General features: G+C 34.8%; 2 protein-coding genes across 3 annotated transcripts; one reads left to right on the top strand and one right to left on the bottom strand.

Annotated features, from left to right (window-relative positions):
• The first annotated feature begins 246 nt into the window (after positions 1-246).
• LOC100177084 (E3 ubiquitin-protein ligase RBBP6) lies at positions 247-11,642 on the top strand. The gene is made up of 19 exons (XM_026833936.1): positions 247-509; positions 740-836; positions 929-986; positions 2,471-2,518; positions 2,663-2,751; positions 2,810-2,939; positions 3,220-3,356; positions 3,620-3,801; positions 3,858-3,961; positions 4,217-4,647; positions 4,751-4,831; positions 5,188-5,623; positions 5,688-5,859; positions 6,727-6,775; positions 7,128-7,292; positions 7,539-7,619; positions 7,982-8,161; positions 8,218-10,215; positions 10,494-11,642. The coding sequence occupies exons 1-19, from the start codon at positions 344-346 to the stop codon at positions 11,485-11,487; spliced, it is 5,598 nt and encodes a 1,865-aa protein (XP_026689737.1). The 5' UTR covers positions 247-343; the 3' UTR covers positions 11,488-11,642.
• Positions 11,634-18,645, bottom strand: LOC100179423 (corticotropin-releasing factor receptor 2-like). Of its 2 annotated transcripts, XM_002122345.4 has the most exons (14): positions 16,985-18,645; positions 16,514-16,634; positions 16,282-16,333; positions 16,121-16,227; positions 15,769-15,888; positions 15,627-15,706; positions 15,439-15,495; positions 15,040-15,149; positions 14,382-14,514; positions 13,127-13,283; positions 12,938-13,071; positions 12,315-12,560; positions 12,132-12,252; positions 11,634-12,049 (listed from the first exon to the last, which is right to left on the bottom strand). In XM_002122345.4, the coding sequence occupies exons 1-14, from the start codon at positions 17,030-17,032 to the stop codon at positions 11,805-11,807; spliced, it is 1,731 nt and encodes a 576-aa protein (XP_002122381.1). In that variant the 5' UTR covers positions 17,033-18,645; the 3' UTR covers positions 11,634-11,804. The 2 variants fall into 2 exon arrangements, with proteins under 2 accessions (XP_002122381.1, XP_026689738.1); XM_026833937.1 differs by lacking the exon at positions 12,132-12,252 and having other exon boundaries at positions 11,796-12,049.
• Between the last annotated feature and the right edge of the window lie 699 nt (positions 18,646-19,344).

The raw sequence follows: 19,344 nt of genomic DNA on the forward strand, positions 1-19,344 counted from the left end.
GAAAAAAAATGTTTAAAAATGCAAGCGTATATGGCAAGATATATTATATCGAAACGTATTAAACTGTTAACCTTGCGCAAGTTCGCCAAATATGGTGACAGTTCATGTTTTTACACATTTTCAAAACAAATGTCCATGTTTTTTTTCCCCAAACAAATGTTCCAACCAATTTTTAACTTGTCACTAGCTAAAGGATTATCGAAATTTGTTTCCCAAATAACAATTTACTTTAAACTTTGCAGAAGTATAAGAACACAGAATAGTAGTAAAAAAGCCATCATATGTATTTTTAAAAACACCTCCACATGTGTTAACGCAACGGGGTCATATTATTCAGTTGGTGATGTCGGCAATCCATTATAAATTCTCGTGCAGTACAGAATACAAAAATGTTACTTTTGATGGAATTAGTCTGTCCCTTGTGGACCTTAAAAAATCCATTATGGAAAAGCAAAAACTTAAAAGTACAGAAGTGGATCTTCAAATTACAAATGCTCAGACTTTACAAGGTAATTTTTAACCGATTTTGGTGTAATTTTATCAATATTACTTCAATGTTTGTTAGCAAAAGCTTTTGTGCAGATATATTATGTCTTTAAGTTACTGAATTTGTGGATTTTTTAAAAAAAAAAGAAAAAACTCCTTCCAAAGGGGCAATTTTTAACAATATTTCTGAAAATACCTGCTAAAATGTTCTCCATGTATTTCTGTAAATTATAGAAGTTTTCTTTATATACAGTGTACAAAGATGATCTTGCATTGATACCAAAAAATACAGCAGTTTTAGTAAGAAGAATACCTCTTGGTCCTGTACGAGATTCAAAAGTTTATGTTGTGTAAGTGCCTTATGTGTGAGTGCATTAAAATGAAATAAGTGAATGTTGTTGACTCTGCTATTACATTTTATTTCCAATATACTTTTTATCAGGAAACGTAGTGAAAAAGGTACTTCCTCATCTTACAGTGTTGCATCAAAGTCAGCTCAAGTATGTAAACTTTACATTTATTTTCAGTCATTTTGACCCCGAATTTTTGTTTAGTGTTTTTCGAAGATATGTGTCTGTGAAATAGTATTGCAATGCTTTGTAATTACTGTTATGTTTCCAATGTTTGCCTGCTTACTTTGAAAGTAAGGGCTTTGGAAGTAATAAGTTCAAGTATGTGCATTATGCTACTATAAGTGTTATAAGATTGAAGAGTTTTATATGAGTGGTTAATAATAATCATGTCACTGTGAAGTGAATATCTAACATAAACTTTCATTCAAGTTCTAGTATTGTCTTGTTATGGCTTAAAAATCATATTCAATTATGAAAACGAATAAATGCACTTTCGTGATTTTTGTGTCTTATGTAATAAATGTTAAACAGGCACAACTACCTAGGTTTAGTTGAAGAAATAGATTTCTGCAGTTAAATCAGTGAATTTATTTTTAACCCTAACTTCATGTTCAAATATATATATATTTTCCTAAATCAATGTAATGCAATCACATATTTTGTAGGAATCATTGCCTATTCTTATGTAGGCTGTATATATAAACCGTGTTGCCATACTATTATTGTTTTAAACTACTTTGTGTAAGATCTACGCGTGGCAAGTAGATTTTTATTTTAACTTCTTAATTGGTGGTAAATCTTTTTTACATTACTGTCAAATAAACCTTATTTTATTTAACAACGAAATATCTGATGTTGATTAAATGGCAAACTAAAGTTCAAATAAACATCATTTTTTTGTTGAATGAAATATTGATTAGTTTAAATCGGGCAACCTTGTCTATAGATGTTGTAGGTTTTTTACACTCGTTTAACCGTTTTAATAAAGAGTTAATGAATATTTTTATCTTGCTTTTTACAACAATGACATTTTGACAATCATGAGCTAACCTTGATTAATTTAAACTGTAGTTGATGTTTTTATGAAAACACTATTGATATATTTTATTATAAATTAGATTGATAGAAGTATATGTTATCTTTCCTTTGCATTTCTCTCTGGTATGTTGTGCTCATGTACATTAAAGAGCGTTTTATTTTTGTACAAACAGTTATTTTTATTTCTTACAAGAAACTTTGAATTAATTTGATTAACTCTTTAAAGTGACTTTTGTATTTATCAAAGATGTTTTTAGAACTTGTTATAACATAATATATTTATTACATTATTTTTGTTATATATATATATATATATATATAAATATTTAAAATGTTACACTTGTCCGAATCAGTTAGCCTTATGTATTTGTTTATATACATTTGACTTTTAAAAAATAGTAATTCAAATACTTAATTGTTCTTCTTTTTATGCTTTAAACATTTCTTAACTGATTTTAAAAAAATCGTTGTATTTTATTGTCACTTACCGATCACACTTGAAATGTGGTGTGATCGACACTGTGTAAAATGTCCTTGTTGTGCTCAATATTTATTTGTTGCTTTTGCTTCACTTCATTCTTTTTCTAACAAAGGACACAAGTTCCACACAACCGAAACTAAGCTTTGAAGAACTTGCAAAGGTAGGTGGAAAAGCATTTTTTTCCTAGTTCAGTAAATTATGTTATTAAATAAAATACAACATAATGAATGTTCTTGTTTCAATTATTGGTTTATGCCTTCATGAAATGAGTATAATTTTTTATTAAACTATGAAAATATTGCAGACAAGTAACCTTGCTGAAGCTAATGCATCTGAGGAAGACAAGATTAAAGCTGCCATTGCTCAATCAACAAATGAATATGATCCCGCCAAGTATGAATGTATTGTTGCCTCATATATACTTTTTATTTAATTCATTAATTATTTTCAGTTTTGTAAGACCGCCACGCCATGGTACTTACAATAAATACACAAGCAATAATGTTGGCCAAACTTCAATCATGAGATGTTTTCGTTGCAATCAAATGGGACATTATTCAACTCAATGTTCGTTACCAAAAGTAAGTTCGGGCAAATAAAAAGTGCTTTAATTGGATGCAAATATTGCATGTGATTTATTACTATTACAGTGCTTCTTATACTGTCTTTTATGCCTGTAGGTAAAATTTGTATTTAAAAAGTCTGTTTGGTAAAATCGAAAAACAAGAGAAATAGAATATTTACACAACATAAAACCACTGTTGTGCCGAACTAACTAATGGAGAACACCATGTTAGAGTTATATATAATGAACCAAAACTAATTTCCTATATCAGCAGATTTTTTTATACTTTTCACCAGGTTGATCCTGACCGACAACCAAAAGTTTACCGGCATGCCACGGGGATTCCCCGAAGTCACATGGTTGAAGTAACGCAGAAGAGTAAAGGAGCGATGTTAACCACCGATGGCAAATATGTCGTCCCATATATGGACAAGTAATAAGATTTGTTGCTTAGCTAAAAATTATCAGATTGGAATGTTTACAGAGTTTTTTAAAAACAATTTTTTTGGGGGGAGTATTCGGACATTAAACACCCCCTCTATATATGCCACTAAACTTGTGCACAATGGTGTGCCAGATGTGCTGTGAAAATATTTACATTATTTTTACTAAGTTTTTTTGCTGGTGTTGTTTATAGCGAACTCTAAAGTGTGACAATTTGTAATAAGGAGCTGACAAAAACTTTATTCAATCTAGGAAAGGATATGAAGTTGGGAAGAAAGAGAAACCTCCATTTATTCCTCAGAGTGAAACGAAGTCGATTGAAGATGAGGAAGAAGATGAACCGATTCCTGATGAGTTGATTTGTCTTCTTTGTAAAGATTTGCTCGTAGATGCTGTTGTTATTCCATGTTGCGGAAACAGCTATTGTGATGAATGTAAGAGCATTATGACATCATATTAGATTCAATTGTTTAAACACTTTTCACTAAAGGTATCAGAAATGCATTACTTGATTCTGATGACCACCAGTGTCCAACTTGCCACAAACAAAACATTTCACCTGATTCATTGATTGCCAACAAGTTTCTTCGACAGGTGCGTGTTTACAACTCAATATTTTATTGCACGAAAAGCTGCAGTTATCATCTTGACACTACATTTTAATTGTGTTCGAAAGTTTTCAAGAAACTCCTGTTAATGACAGCTTCAAAATAAGTCTCTCTTCCTGATAAGCATGTTTGACTGTTTGTACATGGAAAACTTTTTTATCCGATTTTCTACTTTATAAAATTCTCTAGTATCAATTCTAAATGCTGTAGTTTTATATTACATTTCTATACTTTTTTACAGGCAGTGAACAAGTTTAAAAATGACACGGGAATTGCAAAGAAGCGATCCAATGCCCCTGTGTGGCCTCGACCTGCTGCATCAGAATCTACAAAACCAAAACAAACAAACATTCCGATGAAAGTGAGCTACGGACCACCAAAGGCAGGTTCTCAACTTGATCGTCCCACAACATCTGGTGCATACGTCGTGAAAGCTAAAACTGACCAGATCGCTCCCCGTGGTTACTCCATTGTAAAAAGAACCAATGAAATTCGAAGCTCATCACCTGTTGATTCAAATCAACCAATCAGAATTAAGCTTGGAGGATCATCATCTGAGGTACTTCCATCATCAGCTACAACCACGCCATCAGATCAGTCAACAACAACTAGTATTACTCCACAAAGTGAAAACTATACTTTTAACTCCACACCTGATACTACTGAAGAAAAGTAAGTTTCTTTGTTTTTTTTACATCTGTATTAGTAAAAATATATTTAGTGTTAAATTTCATTAAAAATAGTTTTATTGTTACAATGATTTTTTTGTAATCAGACCAAAAGCTGTGGTTGAGCCAGGACCACCTGGTATTACACCTCCCGTTGCTAAAGTTGTACGTCCTCTTGAAGAAAACAGGTTTGGGTTTGTCACTCAACATTTGTATTCCCTCAGTGTAACAGTTTTTTTTTTTATTACGTCACGACTCCTATAACACCATTAACAGTATTACCCTTTGTTTTTCTCACATAGCATTATGTGTAAGTCATTTTGTGGTAAAAGCCAAGGCAGTACTAAATCCCAGGTTCCCTGCCAATCCCTGGTATATATCACTATAAGATAGGGGCTAGGGCTTCACACATGTGGCATGTAATCTTTAAGCCTTTTCTTTAGCTTCAAAAATTAAATTAAACACAACTCTGCATTTGACACTAAAGTGTAATTAATAAATACTGAAAATGATTCAGTTGGTTTAAAATAACCTTAAATTTCAGTGAGCAGAAAGATGAAAAAGATGAAATTGTCAATGATGTTCCTGAGAAGCTGAGTGGAATCCATCCACTTCCACACGACAAAAATGAAACTAATGAACAACCCGATAAACAACCTGAACATACAGATTCATTCGAAGCTGTTAAAGCACAAACATTAGATATAAATATAAAACCAATAGAAGATATACCGAAGTTTGAACAACCAAATTCAATAAACCCAAATATTCCCCAAATAGAGCACCCAGTAGTTACCAAACCACAAGCTGTCATAACACCCCATGTTCCACCGACAAACCTCCCACTTCCCATTCTACCACCAGTTAACATAAACATCCCACCACCAAGTTTACCAAGAATGCCCACCCTACTCCAACCTACATCACAGCAACCTGTTAGCTTCACACAGTCAATTCTTGGACCACCACCCGTAATTTCAGTAAGTTAAAAATATAAACAAAAATACAAAATAAATATAATTGACACTACATCTTTTTATAAAGAAATCGGCCTCACATCCAAGTTTGTTCCAACGTCCCCCACCTCCTTTTCCATTCCCACCATTCTTCCCTCTTGGATCCGTTCCCTTTACTCAGCCACCTCCAGGGTTTCCTCCAAATCTTCCTCCACCAGGGATCAACATCCAATCATTGATTCAAGGTCCTCCACCATCGAGTAAGATGACATTCATTTATGGTTGTTTTTAGGCCTGTGAATTTTCCCATTTTTTGTTTAATCGTTAACCGTTCAGTTTTAACCGGTTAACCAATACAAGTGTAATCCTAATAAAAGCGTCTTGTTTATCGCATTTGATTTGCGAATTTAAAGGCAGCTTTACGATGTACGATTGGACTATGCTTGGAATACACGCACAAACGTACTTAACGTTAAAGTAATGCTTTCTTATTCGTATTCAAACCTGTTTTAAAGCACCAGTCAGCTAAATAATTAACATGTGAATTGTAATTATGACGCATATAAACAACGTGTGAATTGCTACTATGTCAAACAATCGCTATTATGATGCAATGAATCCACATGTAAATGCCTGCTATTTCGTAATAAACATGCTGCTTGGTTGACATTTAAGTTGTCAATTACGTCAATATAATGTTACATACCCTGCGGTATTAACAATCAAGATTGACGACGTAATCGCAGTTGTAGGTCACGATCAAAGCCACAGCGTCGCTGCGCTCTTTGTCTTATTGCGAAGCAATAATCAGCGAACGCGGACACACACCTTTCGTGTAAATAAGACAGATATTGATATACGTGTATGCCCTATGACGTCATAGTCCGGTTAATAACTTGAACTTTCTGTTAGCGGTTAACCGAATAAGTTCTGTTAACCGTTAACTTTTAAACAGCCCTAATTGTTTTGTATTAAGGTTTCTTAGCAATTAAAAAGCCTTTATTCAAAACCGCAATTTAAGAGCTGACAAAACTAGGCACTTCATTGTAAAACGGTTAGAAGTAACAAGGCTTAGAGTTTTGAACTTTTCAATTGACATCGGACCTTACCTAATGCATATACCACAGGTATTCCAACACTGACAGGACTTATTCCATCTGTATCATCATCATCGAGGTAAATATTTATTTTAACATTTACTTTGATACTCTAATGCAGCCGTTCCCAAACTTTTCTAAAAATTTTGCCTGGTTGACCCTTTGCAATTTTTTTGATATTTTGCCGCCCTATAAAAATCAGAAAATGCTGTAGGAAAAAATGCAAAAACCACACCAATAAAAGAAAAAGCTAAAACTATCAAACACGGTAAGCTGTTTAATGGGATGGGTTCACTTGTTTTGCTGCAATTAACGCATCAATGTTAGGTTTGGCTTTGGACCACAATCATTGCTTCATTGCGGACGCTCTAAAACTGCTGTAGGGTCCCCAGTTTGGGAGCCACTGTTCTAATCTATGTTGATGGTTTCAGCCATATTGCGAGTCAGCAACGCAAACAACGATCCCCACCTCCGAGAAAACATCCAGATGATTGGAGGAGGAGTAACCATCGGGGCCAACGAACCAAACTTGATTTAATGTCAGATGAATTTACTGAAAATTTGTCCAAAAACAAAACAAGAAGAAGACGTAGAAGGTGAAATAGGATTGTATTGGTAATTGGTATATTCACATTTCATAGATGACAAAGAAAGTTAATCGTTTCTGGAGTTAATGACTGAGGGTGATAGGTTTTAGTGTTAGAAAAAACCATGGTTGGTTTGCTGGGTCAGGTTAAAGTGTTAAAAATTTGTTGTTTAAATTAAATTGAAACAAATTATTACTTAAAGTTTGTTTTCATGAGAATACATATGAATATGTTTTAAATGTTATGTTTGTGCAGAAGTTACTCATCCAGCTCATATAGTGATTCATCATCAAGTAACTCATCAGGTTCTTCATATTCATCTGGATCCTCATCATGGTGAGTTGAATAAAACAACATTACTAAGTATATCAGGGATGCTTGTTTCTTTTGGTTAACAGTTTTGTAAATCGATTTTTTAAAGTTGTTATTTATATTTAATTGCTACGGTTGGTAAATAAATTTGTATAGTTTCTTACTCTCAACTTACCATTTGTGCATTTTAGAGGGTGATTATTTGCAATGAATAGGCTACCAATTTACACAACCACTGGTGATTACTAGATGGGAGTAATTTCTATGTCTTGCCAATGTACAAACTTATGCCTACAGTTGCAGCTGTTTGCAATTTAGTTCTGTTTAATAATTTATGTTCCTCTATTTTTGTGAATAACCCAGTTAAAGTTTGTTTTTTTTCGCAGGTCAAGTAGTTCATATTCACGAAGTCGCTCAACAAGTCCTCGTAATAAAGGATATAAGAAGAAAAGATCCTCCAAAGTTAGAAGTAGAAAAAAGAGTCGTCCACGATCGAGGGAAAGACATGATTCAACCCGAGGCAGAAAACATACTAAGCGGAAACATAAATCTCCTCCACGCAGCAGGTTTTTTAATAATATAATAATTATTGGTTTGAAATATTAATGAATATTCTACTTAGGAAATACAGTCGTAGTAATTCCCGTTCTCCCACTCCAAGGAAAGATGGGAGAGGAAGATCAGATAGAGGAAGATCTCCTCCTCCATCACGGAGCAAAGATGCACGTTCACGTGGCAACAAACGTCACAATAAAAATTCCTCGCATCCCCCCATTCCTGTGATTGGTGGAACTGTTTCAAACCCAGTCATACCAGGTCTTCCATCAAAGGAAGCTGCAGATTATGAAAGAGATCAAGCATTATATGCTCATTATAGACAAGCATATGAGAGGGACTGGTATGAGAAAGGCGTGATGCCACCCCCACCATACGATCGCTTCGTACAACCCCGATATTCTCGATCACCGTCGCCTCCTGGTACTGGAAGCAACCCACTGCTGCCAGGTAGTGGTCAATGGCGTGAGGAAGGGAAGTTTCATCCTCATTTTAACCAACAGTCAGCTCAACTATACAAAGACAACAGCAATTTTTATGCTCCAGTTGGTAATAGATTGCAGGCAATTGCAAGCGGTTATGACAACGCAATGGTGGATGATGTTTCACCGAGGTCTTCTCGAAGATATGATGATGAAGCTTTGCGTGGCAGAAGTAGACGTAATGTGGATTCACGTAGATATGTGAGAAGAGGAGAATCGAGTGATAAACGTGTGAGGACATCTTCTCCAGATCGTGTTGTTGATGATGGGGATGCTACTCCTGTTCGTGATGAGAGACCGCCTCCGGATGAAGTGGAGATCATTAAAAAAAGCGAGTCACGCAAGAGCAGAGATAATGATAGAAGAAGCAGAAGAGATGATAGAAGAAACAAAGATGAGAAGAATCGATTGAAAGAAGAGCGAAGATATTCTTCGAGGGATTCTCATTATAATCGTCATCATCATAAAGAATCTTCATCAAAACCAAGATCATCTTCCAAAAGTTTAAAATCTGAAGAAAAATCTACATCTTACTCTTCTAAAAGGACAAGTGATGATAAATCCTCAAAATCCTCAAAATCTAGTAAAATAAGCAAATCAACCTCAAAGCCTAAGCCTGTATCAAGTAAAAAGAAAATTTCTATTACACTGAAAAGCATACCAGGAGTAAATAATGAAAATAACAATGAAGCGACTAATGTAACACCAGAGCCTGTTTCTCAAGCACCAAGCAATGAGATTTCCGAGACCTCAGCCAAGTCGGCAAGTAATAAGATTGTTGAAAAGAATTCCTATGGTGACACTTGTGAACCCCAATCTTCTGTTCAAAACAAGAGTCCTGAATCCAAAACAGGTGATGATTCAGCTAAACTAAAAGGATTTACAAATTCCACATTTAAAGAAATTTCTCCTTTGGAAACGACAGCAGAACATAATGTTGAAAATGATTTAAAATCTAAACAAGAGAAACATAATGAAACTTTACAGGAAGATGCTTCGGATGAAAACATTCCTGAAGTTGTTTCAGCTGCTGATGAGGATGAGAGTAAAATGAAGTCCTCTGTAGAGCACGAGATTTTGAATTCTCAATCTCAAATTGAAGCTGATGCCAATGCTGAAGGAAGCGATAAGGTGTCAGATAAAAAAGACAGCAATAAAGTGTTGGGTAATAAGGAAGAAAATCCAATAGTTTACCATACAGATGATATGCAAAGTAAAGATGTCAAACGAGTTCCGTCTCCCATTATATTTACAAAGACTGATGAAACTTTTGAGAACAACTTGAAATCCTCTGACAAAGTACCAGCACCTTCAACACACAGACGCAAAGTAAAAGAAGTTTTTTCAGTTGAGGACAAACAGCGCTTGAGCAACCTTATCGTACCAAACGCCAAACCATCGCATTCAAAGTCAAAATCTCACTTAGTTCCTCGAGAAAAGAGCAAAAAGTCACTTCGAAAGAAAAGTAAAGATAAAAGTAATACAGAACCATCCGGGAAAGAGAAGAAGTTTGTTGAATACGATGGCACAGCGCCCCCACCTCCTGGAGATGAACTTGTGAAGATTAATCTACCAAAATCAAGGTTTTTAGATCTAAAGATTAAATCCTACTTTTAGTAATTCAGTTGTTTATGTTTTATTGCCTAATAATGGTTTGGTTTAAATGATTTAATAAAATTTGTTTAACATTGCAACTCCAAGAGTTAAAAACACTGGTGTCCAATGTTTTATCACCCTACAAGCTTACTTGTATATTTTTGTTGCTGATTGATTTTCATTTAGTGTATGGTTCAATTTGATTGACATTAGTAAGGACTGGGAGCAGTTTATTACTTGTGTTACTTAACTGGCTTGTTTGTAGGTGGGATGATTCAGATGATGGAATTCCCCATGAAACATCAGAAGCTACAGGTAAAAGTAGGAGGATTAGGATCAAACGGAAATCTCTTCAAAGTGAAGTCATCAAAGATGATAAAATGATGAAAGGTGTTTCCGATGATCTTGCTTCGACAGTTGGTAAATCTTCGTCAATAGCTGAACATTCAGTGGATGCAAAAATTCTGATCACTCTTCCACAAAACGATGATAAACAAAATCAAGATGTAAAAAATCGCCAAGTGTCATTAGTAAATACCGAAAATACAAAGCAAGATGTTGAAGAGAAAAAAGAAATTCATGTTTCTGTAAAGGGAAAAGCTCTCAATGTGACATCCATGAGGTCTTCTCGTGGGGAGGAATATCATGACGAAGATGCTTTGGATCTTCAACCTTTATCAGGTTTAAGTAACACTGAATCAATTTCGGATAAAACTGAGAAGAAAAAGAAGAAGAAGAAGAAAAAGAAGCATAAAAATAAATCTAAGAAATATTCCCATGAATCCAAAAGTGAAGTGAAAGATGCTCCTCTTTCGGATACTGCACAATATGAAAAGGAGTTTACTCCCTGTGAGGAAGATGCAGCAGCAGAAAATAATAAGAGGAAGCATCGAAGCGATTCAGGTTCCCCGCATCAGAAAACTAAATCAAAGAAGAGTGGGAAGGAGATGGTTGATAGGAAGCGAAGGAGGCGAGCATCTGATTATAGTGATGATGGAAGGATGGAAAACTCCGACGATGATGAAACTACAAAAAGAAATTCTAGACGTCATTATTCGCGTGAACGATCACATCGAGGTCGCTCGTCTTCAATTCGTGATGAAGATTATTCACAAAGAAAGCGACGCATTTCAAGCGAAAGAAAGTCACGTGACCGCTCCCGAAACCGCGGAAAGAAGCGAAAGAAAGATCGACGTCGACATCGTAAAAGGAAATATTCGTATGATCAATCTCCATCGACTTCTTACTCTGACACTTAACGGATTTAAAAGACATATTTTGCTCTTATAAGTGATCTTTGGTTTCGCCGATTACGGACGAAATAGTTGCTTCCAAATGCGGCTGTTGCTATAATTTCAATACGATCATAATAGACTCGTGTAGTAAACGAAATAAAATTAAGCTATTTGAATAAGTTGAGTTTAATATTTTCCTCTACTGCGACAATAAGGCAAGATAATAGTAATGCAAAACAGTTGGTGATTAAAAACATGGAACTAAAGGCGTGAAATAGAACTGTACGAAACGATTAACCTTGGCAACGTTTTCTTACATAAACATGTGTCAGTAATAGGGATTATGTCAGGTCTTTTGGTTTGGATAATTCGCTTGTTTCTGTAAAGAAAGACGTGCATTCTAAGCCATTTGTTATCTGGTTATCATCCGATGTGTTCTCGTGCGAAATATCCCTGTTCTCAGTTTCAATTATTTCTGGTGAAGGGTTGAGTGCACTTGTAACAAGAGTAATGCTGCGGTTTCTCTTATTTCCAGCACAACCGTTCGCTTGCTTCGACCTTGACAGGTGGCGCGACCACTGGTTCTCTGTAATATTATCATAGTTATAACACGTAGTTGCCAAAAATAACAGAACTTTGCTGTTGGCATAAGAAAAAACTTTTCTTACGCCTGCTGTATTCTTTTCTGTTGGTACACATAAAACAAGATTTGACTCGTCGTAACTTCTTGGACACTTCTACTTGTACATCATGATGTGCGTAATAGTAAACAAGACAAACAAAGAAACCCTTGGAATAAAATATAAACTTCTAAATCTGGTTCCAATTCGGGTCGCTTATAAAATATTTACCTGAAAAGAATCTAAAACAGTATTGAAATAGAGAAAAACTGTTTCGCCGGTCGTTCCATAACCTGGACTGATAATAAATAGAACGTAGGTCAAACCAAGCAATGGGAAAAGCACTAAGGCTGCTTTCGCTGTTTTGAAGTAATGCGTGCTTTCAATAGAAGAACCGTCAGCAGGCCTTCGAGCTGGTGGGTTGCAGAGTTTAACGACAAGGATCCGAATAACGTTGATCATAATCACAAAGTTTATCTGCGATGTAACGATATTGCTTGTTAGTTTTATTACACGTGGAGTTTTCTTTGTGGGTAATTTCTGGTGGAGACATTACATGAATTAAATTACTAATCAGGTAGGTACAAAACCTCTCCTTAATATATATGATATATGACTAAATAATAAAATATCAAGCTTGCGATAAAAATAGGCCTATTTATACAGAAGGTCTTTGCATAGTTTGTTTTTGTTGTTTGTTTAACTTGGTTTATTCCGTGTTTACATGGCCTCAGGCGTGATTAGTTTGATAACAAAAATCAGGAAAATCTCCTTAACTGTCGCGACTAATGCTCCGGCTAAAGAGAGATAATTGTTGGTGTGGTATCAAAATTTCTATTAAGACATTAGCTTACCAAAAGTGCAATTAGCACCGGCACTTTGAAGATGTAATCTGCGTTACTTAAGCTTTGACCAGGCAACCAGCATGTTCCGGTTTCTAAAACAGACTTCGTTGCAGCCCATGCGCTCATTATCAACACAGGAAATCCTGGATAAAGAGCATTTCGTCACAATTTAAAAACACTAAAACTTAGGAGACTTACCCCAACCAACGGTTACGTAAAACCTCCATGACAATTTATCGTCGTTACCAAGTTGGATCGCAACATATCTATGCAGGTATATACCTTCCAGGAACATCCAACAATAGCTGGTTGTTTGACCGTAATTAAATACCGTTACCATGATCGGGCAGATTATCTGGTTTAAAATAAATCAAAAGAATAGTTTTGTTTATACGCGGCTACAAAAATACTTTTCGCAACAAAAGGGAGAATAAGCCGAACAAAAATGTGCGGTATGTATCATATCTGAGCAGATCGAGTAACGAAATATGTAACCTTTATGTTTATGTTTTAAAGGAATGTAAATTATTCATTCTCAAACGGTCTCTCCATGAACCAACAAAGTTAAAACAACAAAACAGTCTCGTAAAATCAAACAGCTGTAAAATAATCCGCTGTGTTGCGACAATGCATGGGATTTTCCATAAGAAATTTATACGTCACCCAACTTGACCGTTTCCAGTTTCTATTCTACTAACAAAATATTTCGGAATTTTTTAAGTGGATGCTTATATGCTTCATGATATTGTGAAGTTTAGACTTTATTACATTTTAATTTAACGTTTTAACACAGCAACATCAACGTTTAGTTATATTTCTTTGGCAAAACACCAGCCTACCCCGGCGCGGCCATTTTCGATAATTATTTCAAAGTCAGAAGCATCCATTAATTGTAAAAATCTAAAATATTTAGAAATAAACACTAGCAAAAAACGGTCAAACTGAGTGACATGTTTTCTTCTAAAAAAATCCAAAGTGTCTATAAAGGACATGTGGCAATACGTACGCTGCGACGGAAACATAGTTTTAGTACTTTGGGGTAGGTTGGGACATCTTTAGCACATAATATCGAAATATTCTGACCGTGTTTTAAACAATTAACAACGCTCTATGGAAGTCGTGCGGATATAGTTTTATAATTATTTGAATGTTAATGTGTGTTTACTACCAAATGAGACGATAAAGTAGAATGAAAATAAAGATGTCCCATCTTCCCCCATCCTCCTTTTGCCCGGGTTTCTATAATGACCTTAACGTTGCTCCGCCACGCGAGGATAAATAAGTGATATAATAACATTCATTAATAAATAAACAAATGAAAATGAATATACATAACTTACTGAAAATAAATTAAAATAACTGAAAATGATGCATCCATTTAGTAAAGCATGTGTTATCATGTCCGAAAATATTACATAATTTAACGAAACATATCGAACGTGTTGGTGTTTACCGTTTTGTTTTCATTATTGCTGAAACCCATAAAGAGGTACAAGCATATCCATAACACGTTTCTCAACATTAGAGACATGACAAAGTTCCAATGAATAATGTACAGACAACCGCTTCTGTAACTCCACTGTGATCTATTAAATATTTGGGACAATATTTACAGAGTGTACTATAATAGCATTTAATTTCACCATAGATAATGTGTTTTTGTGGTATAATGATTTTTACCGCCAGAAAATGATTTGGAAAACATTCGTTACAGGTTAATTAGGCCGTATTGCTATATAACTACTATGCACATAAAGGGGCATAGGCTACCAGCAATGAAAAATCAAACATTGTGTATTGATAGAAATGCATGTGATCTATAAGGTACTACCAAAGTTTCAAACAGATTTTTAAAAAGTGCATGTCAAAACCGTAAATCCAACTGGAAAAAACGGCCGTACGACAATTGAGTTGGCCATAAAAAAGTGTCACTAAACTTTGACCGTTGGGTAAAAAGCAAAGAAAATTGATCAAATCAAAATTCGAGTCTGGACTATGAGTGTTTGCTGACCACATGGTTTAAATAAATCGAGAAAATCATGATTTCCATGAGAAAAGTTTATAAAAAAACTATAAAGTAATCATTTTAAATACATATATAGCATATTCACCTAATTGAACAAAATATAATGAAGGCTACTATCAATGTAAACAATGATAGACCTCGACCAGCCATTGAAATCTTAACAACATTAGCAAAATGAATCTCACACGGTTGTTTCTGAAAAGATCACTTCATTACTTATTAAGCACCAAAACATCTATATAGTCTATAAAAGGTATATAAACTACTTTACCAAGATGCATTTTACAAATATTACCGTGCATATTTGGCATAACAAAGCTAACAGTCGATACAAAATCTAAATTCATTCCGATGCATAATTCATGGTTTTTAACAAAATCGATTATTACTCTGTGATAAATTAAACTTGACAAACAACAATTCTAAATTCGAAAATTAATTAAATTTGTTTAAAAATAACAAAAATATGTCGGAACCGTCTCACCTCTTTTGGTGTAAAACCATACGTGTGGAAGAACTCAGCGACATCTTTGCAAACAATCTAAGCAATGCAACTATAAATAACTACAGCTTTTATACAAAACATGCTTTCCAGTCATCAAACTTACTATAATGCCCATGCAAGTATTAGAGAAAAAAAACGGCAGCTAAAAATCCTGTACCCTAGCATACCTCGTCAAGTATAGGTCGGCAGTTATATTCTGATCGATTTTCCCAACGCCCGCCCTCCAAACATTTCCTGGTTACCGTATCTGCGGGGAAAAGAAGATATTATGACTTTTATGTTTCTTTTAAACATTTGCACAAACTTTACCTGAAGTATTGTATGGTATGCCATTCAATTCTTCCAAACAACTAACTGACGCCGTTTGACCACTTTTCGATTGATGGAAACATGTACCTAACCCATCTATCATACTTGGACAGAAACCATCTGCACGATAAATTAAAAAGAAAATTAACAAACTATTTTTAAAAAAAACAAAAATTATCGATGTAATATAATGATCAAACATCCGAATATTTCTCCCGTCGTGAATTTATTCCAGTTCACCAAAACACAACGTTAGTGCGCTAATGTATAAGTTCGTAGTTTAAGTACATTATCTAGAAACAGTTTCGGAATTATTTGCGGACAAGGTGAGCTCTGTTATCAAGTTACTCACCAAATTTATTCTCCATTTCGCAGAAGTGAATAACTTGACAAGCCGCTTGTGACGTCATAATACGTTCTAGAACTTCACGCTTGTTTGTGTAATTTGCGGCAATTGATCTAATTGGGTAAATTTAGAGCTTAAATACATATTTTGTAACAATTTGCACTAACCTGTATTCGTTACATGCTTCCTCAATTGCGGGATCTCGTATTGATGTATTTTCTGATAAAATTGGTATTTTTATGAAATACGCACAGAAAAATGTTTCGTCAATTTTTTTAGCGTATAGTTGTCTATGTGTCAGATATTCATCATTCGTCGTAATCTCACCACATAACCACCGTTATTTCATTGACCACACGTCCAAATACACAGCACAACAATAACAGTAGAGTAGTTTACCTGATCTTGCATTCGAATCAGTCGAAGATCTGAAGTCAATCGGCTGCGGTGATAAAGTGGTCTGACCGCTTGAGGTAAACATCGTTGCAGTGTGTTTTGGGCTAGTTCTATCGGGAAACATCTGCAGATATATTATTATGTACTTTGACGCGGTCATGTACGAAAACACGCAGTGATAGATTCTTATTTCGAGTATTCCGATTTCCCTGTTCGATTCTCAAAACACGATATCTCAATTTCACGTTTACGATCTGCTTGGAACGTGGCCTACAGCGATCACGACTACGGTGTACGTAGGCTTCCTTATAACACTTACTTGTGAAATTTGTATCCAATTTTGTGCTTTGTATTTAATAAAATAAACGTTTATACTTAAGTTTATGTTATATACTTCCAGTTAAGAATATATTTAGAGAAATAATGAAAGCAATTTACTATGTAGCTTATAAATACAAATCATGCATAGTATACCTGTAATATAATCAAGCAGGCTATCCGTAACATCGCATCTTTCATCATGTTAAACTTCTAAGAATTTAGACACCTTAGTCCCTATGCTGTTGTAAAACTACTTGAGCTGTTGTAATCTCATTAGTCACGTCCGCTTATAGTATGCTGCGGTTTCGCTCGCAATAGTTTGAACTTCTTTGGAGCATGCTGCCAGTATCAAAGCTGAGTATATTTCAATCGCGACCTTACATTGTTGTGGTTACCCCGCTGTCTCAAGTTCAACATAATTAGAGCGAAGCTTTGGAGACATATCGTCGCTGATGATATTGCTGTGCTAAGCAACACTTAAACTCACTCAAGTGTTGCCTAATTAACTCTCGAATTACATTTTTACTTTAGATTGTAACTGGTTACTGATTTTAAAATAATGTTAAAACTAAATATTAAACTAATGGCTGTTAGTGGTTTAACGAAAATGCGCAGCAATCAAAAATACTCATTATGTGCTCATAAAATGTTTCAGTTAGTCAACGTTTTTTTCTAATGTTATAACACAACAGCTGCACACTTTCTTGACTGATTACCACTTTATGAAATGGGCTGCCTTGGCGATAAGCCTGAGCGATCGAGTCTGATCAAAACCAGCTTTGTAAAAAAACGCACGGATCGTTCAATTCTCTCATTGAACGAGATTGTTGGCAGGTTACTTATAAAATTCGCAGTATATTTTAACCATTGTTTGTTCAGGTCCATAATATGAGATTGGCCTCCCTGCTACAGATCATAACCAACAGTTTTAAGGAACAATATTATTTGGGACTGTATTGAAATTCACTGAATTGTACCATCCTTATTTATTTCGCTACGCTTTTTGGTTAAGTTGTGAAATTGACAAATTTGAAACAAGAGCTTCGAAAACCAAATTTGAGCTAGAATAACATTGTTATTTACAACCACTCATGCGGGCAACTGGACCGTTTCAAAGCATTGCATTGTATAGGTGGTATATAGCCTTGCATAATAATCGACGATTAGTTCAGCTGGCAACGTTAAGTAAGTTTCTGTTTAGTAATGAAGAAACACGTAATCATACTTAGATCACTGGTTTTACGGTTGATTTAATTTTAAGTATGATTCAAATCTGTGGCTAAGGTGCTGGCTAATCAGACGTGAATGGGATTAACTTTTATTGATAAGCCATGGCTATTCAATTTTCGCTGGCAGAGTTACTTGAGTTTTTGGTGGTATAATTTCTTTTAATCCAGAACACCTCGTTATTCAATACTCATATTACTTTTGTATACAAGAAAAATAGATTGCTAAACCACCGCACATCTACCTCTAAAACAATAAGAGAATGTGTTACAGTTAGACTCAGTCATAGGTTTTATAAAAAGAGCTGTGGTTCATGGTTATATGTTCCTAATGGGAAATGTATGATCGTGCATGTCGTAATAAAAGCCTAATTGAATTGCTTCATTGTGTACAAATTACTATTTATTAGAATCAAATGTGCTCCGTTTAACTTTATATAGCGTGTTTATTAGAACATAGATACTACTGGAAACTTGTTGTTGTTTTGTTAATTTTCAACTGATTAATGCTTTGACCAGATCAACACTTCTGTATTGATTTATATATAGTAGGATGTGGAAGATGGGACACCCTTTCACTGTATTTTCTCGTCCCATTTGGTAGTAAACAAAGAACTTTCAAAGAATTATAACGGCGTATTCTCACGACTCCAATAGACCGTTATTAATTGCTTAAAACACGAGTAGAATATTGGGATATTATGTGGTAAAGGTGTCCCGTCTTTTCACACTCTACTCTACCGTATATTTACGAAAAAGGTTGTCGAACTGATGGTATAAACTGTGGAGTGCTAAATAAAGCACTGGCCCGTAACCTAGAGTCTCATATACTTTTGAGGACCCCATCGAATTTAAACGCAAGCTAATCGAGCTATTGCAAAAAACTTACAGGTATTTTCGAAATCCCATCATTCACTCAGCGGTATAGCATGAAACTTTAATTGTTGCACTGTGAAATTTTGTAAAACACATTTCTGGTAATCAAAATTTGCATACCATCCTTAAGTTACATTATATGGGCAAAGCTATGCTAATTATTTAAATAATAATATTTTCTCGTTTCTAGAAATCTAGAACAAAACAACATTCCATGAATCACAGGACGGAAAAGGGCGATGAACTACCACCACATTCTCTATCTCCAGTGACGTTTAATGTGCTCCGCTGAAATCCTTCTTTGTTCTTTCTGTTTCCTTGAACACATTATTGCGCAATACGATGATGTAGTGACAAAACATGAGTCTGAGTTGTCAGCAGCTATACACTAAAATAAAAATAATAAACCTT

Source organism: Ciona intestinalis, chromosome 3 (assembly GCF_000224145.3).
Source record: "Ciona intestinalis chromosome 3, KH, whole genome shotgun sequence".
In the NCBI taxonomy this organism is placed as follows: domain Eukaryota; kingdom Metazoa; phylum Chordata; class Ascidiacea; order Phlebobranchia; family Cionidae; genus Ciona; species Ciona intestinalis.

What these genes read in the sequence shown, in the direction of transcription:
- LOC100177084 (XM_026833936.1), top strand. Translation starts at nt 344, where the DNA reads ATGTCGGCAATCCATTATAAATTCTCGTGCAGTACAGAATACAAAAAT. An exon ending in TCTGTATCATCATCATCGAG is followed by an intron (nt 6,776 to 7,127) that starts GTAAATATTTAT and finishes TGATGGTTTCAG; the next exon opens with CCATATTGCGAGTCAGCAAC. An exon ending in AAATCTCCTCCACGCAGCAG is followed by an intron (nt 8,162 to 8,217) that starts GTTTTTTAATAA and finishes TATTCTACTTAG; the next exon opens with GAAATACAGTCGTAGTAATT.
- LOC100179423 (XM_002122345.4), bottom strand. Translation starts at nt 17,032, where the DNA reads ATGATGAAAGATGCGATGTTACGGATAGCCTGCTTGATTATATTACAG. An exon ending in GCCGACCTATACTTGACGAG is followed by an intron (nt 15,496 to 15,626) that starts GTATGCTAGGGT and finishes TGCATTGCTTAG; the next exon opens with ATTGTTTGCAAAGATGTCGC. An exon ending in CGGTGCTAATTGCACTTTTG is followed by an intron (nt 12,561 to 12,937) that starts GTAAGCTAATGT and finishes GTTACATCGCAG; the next exon opens with ATAAACTTTGTGATTATGAT.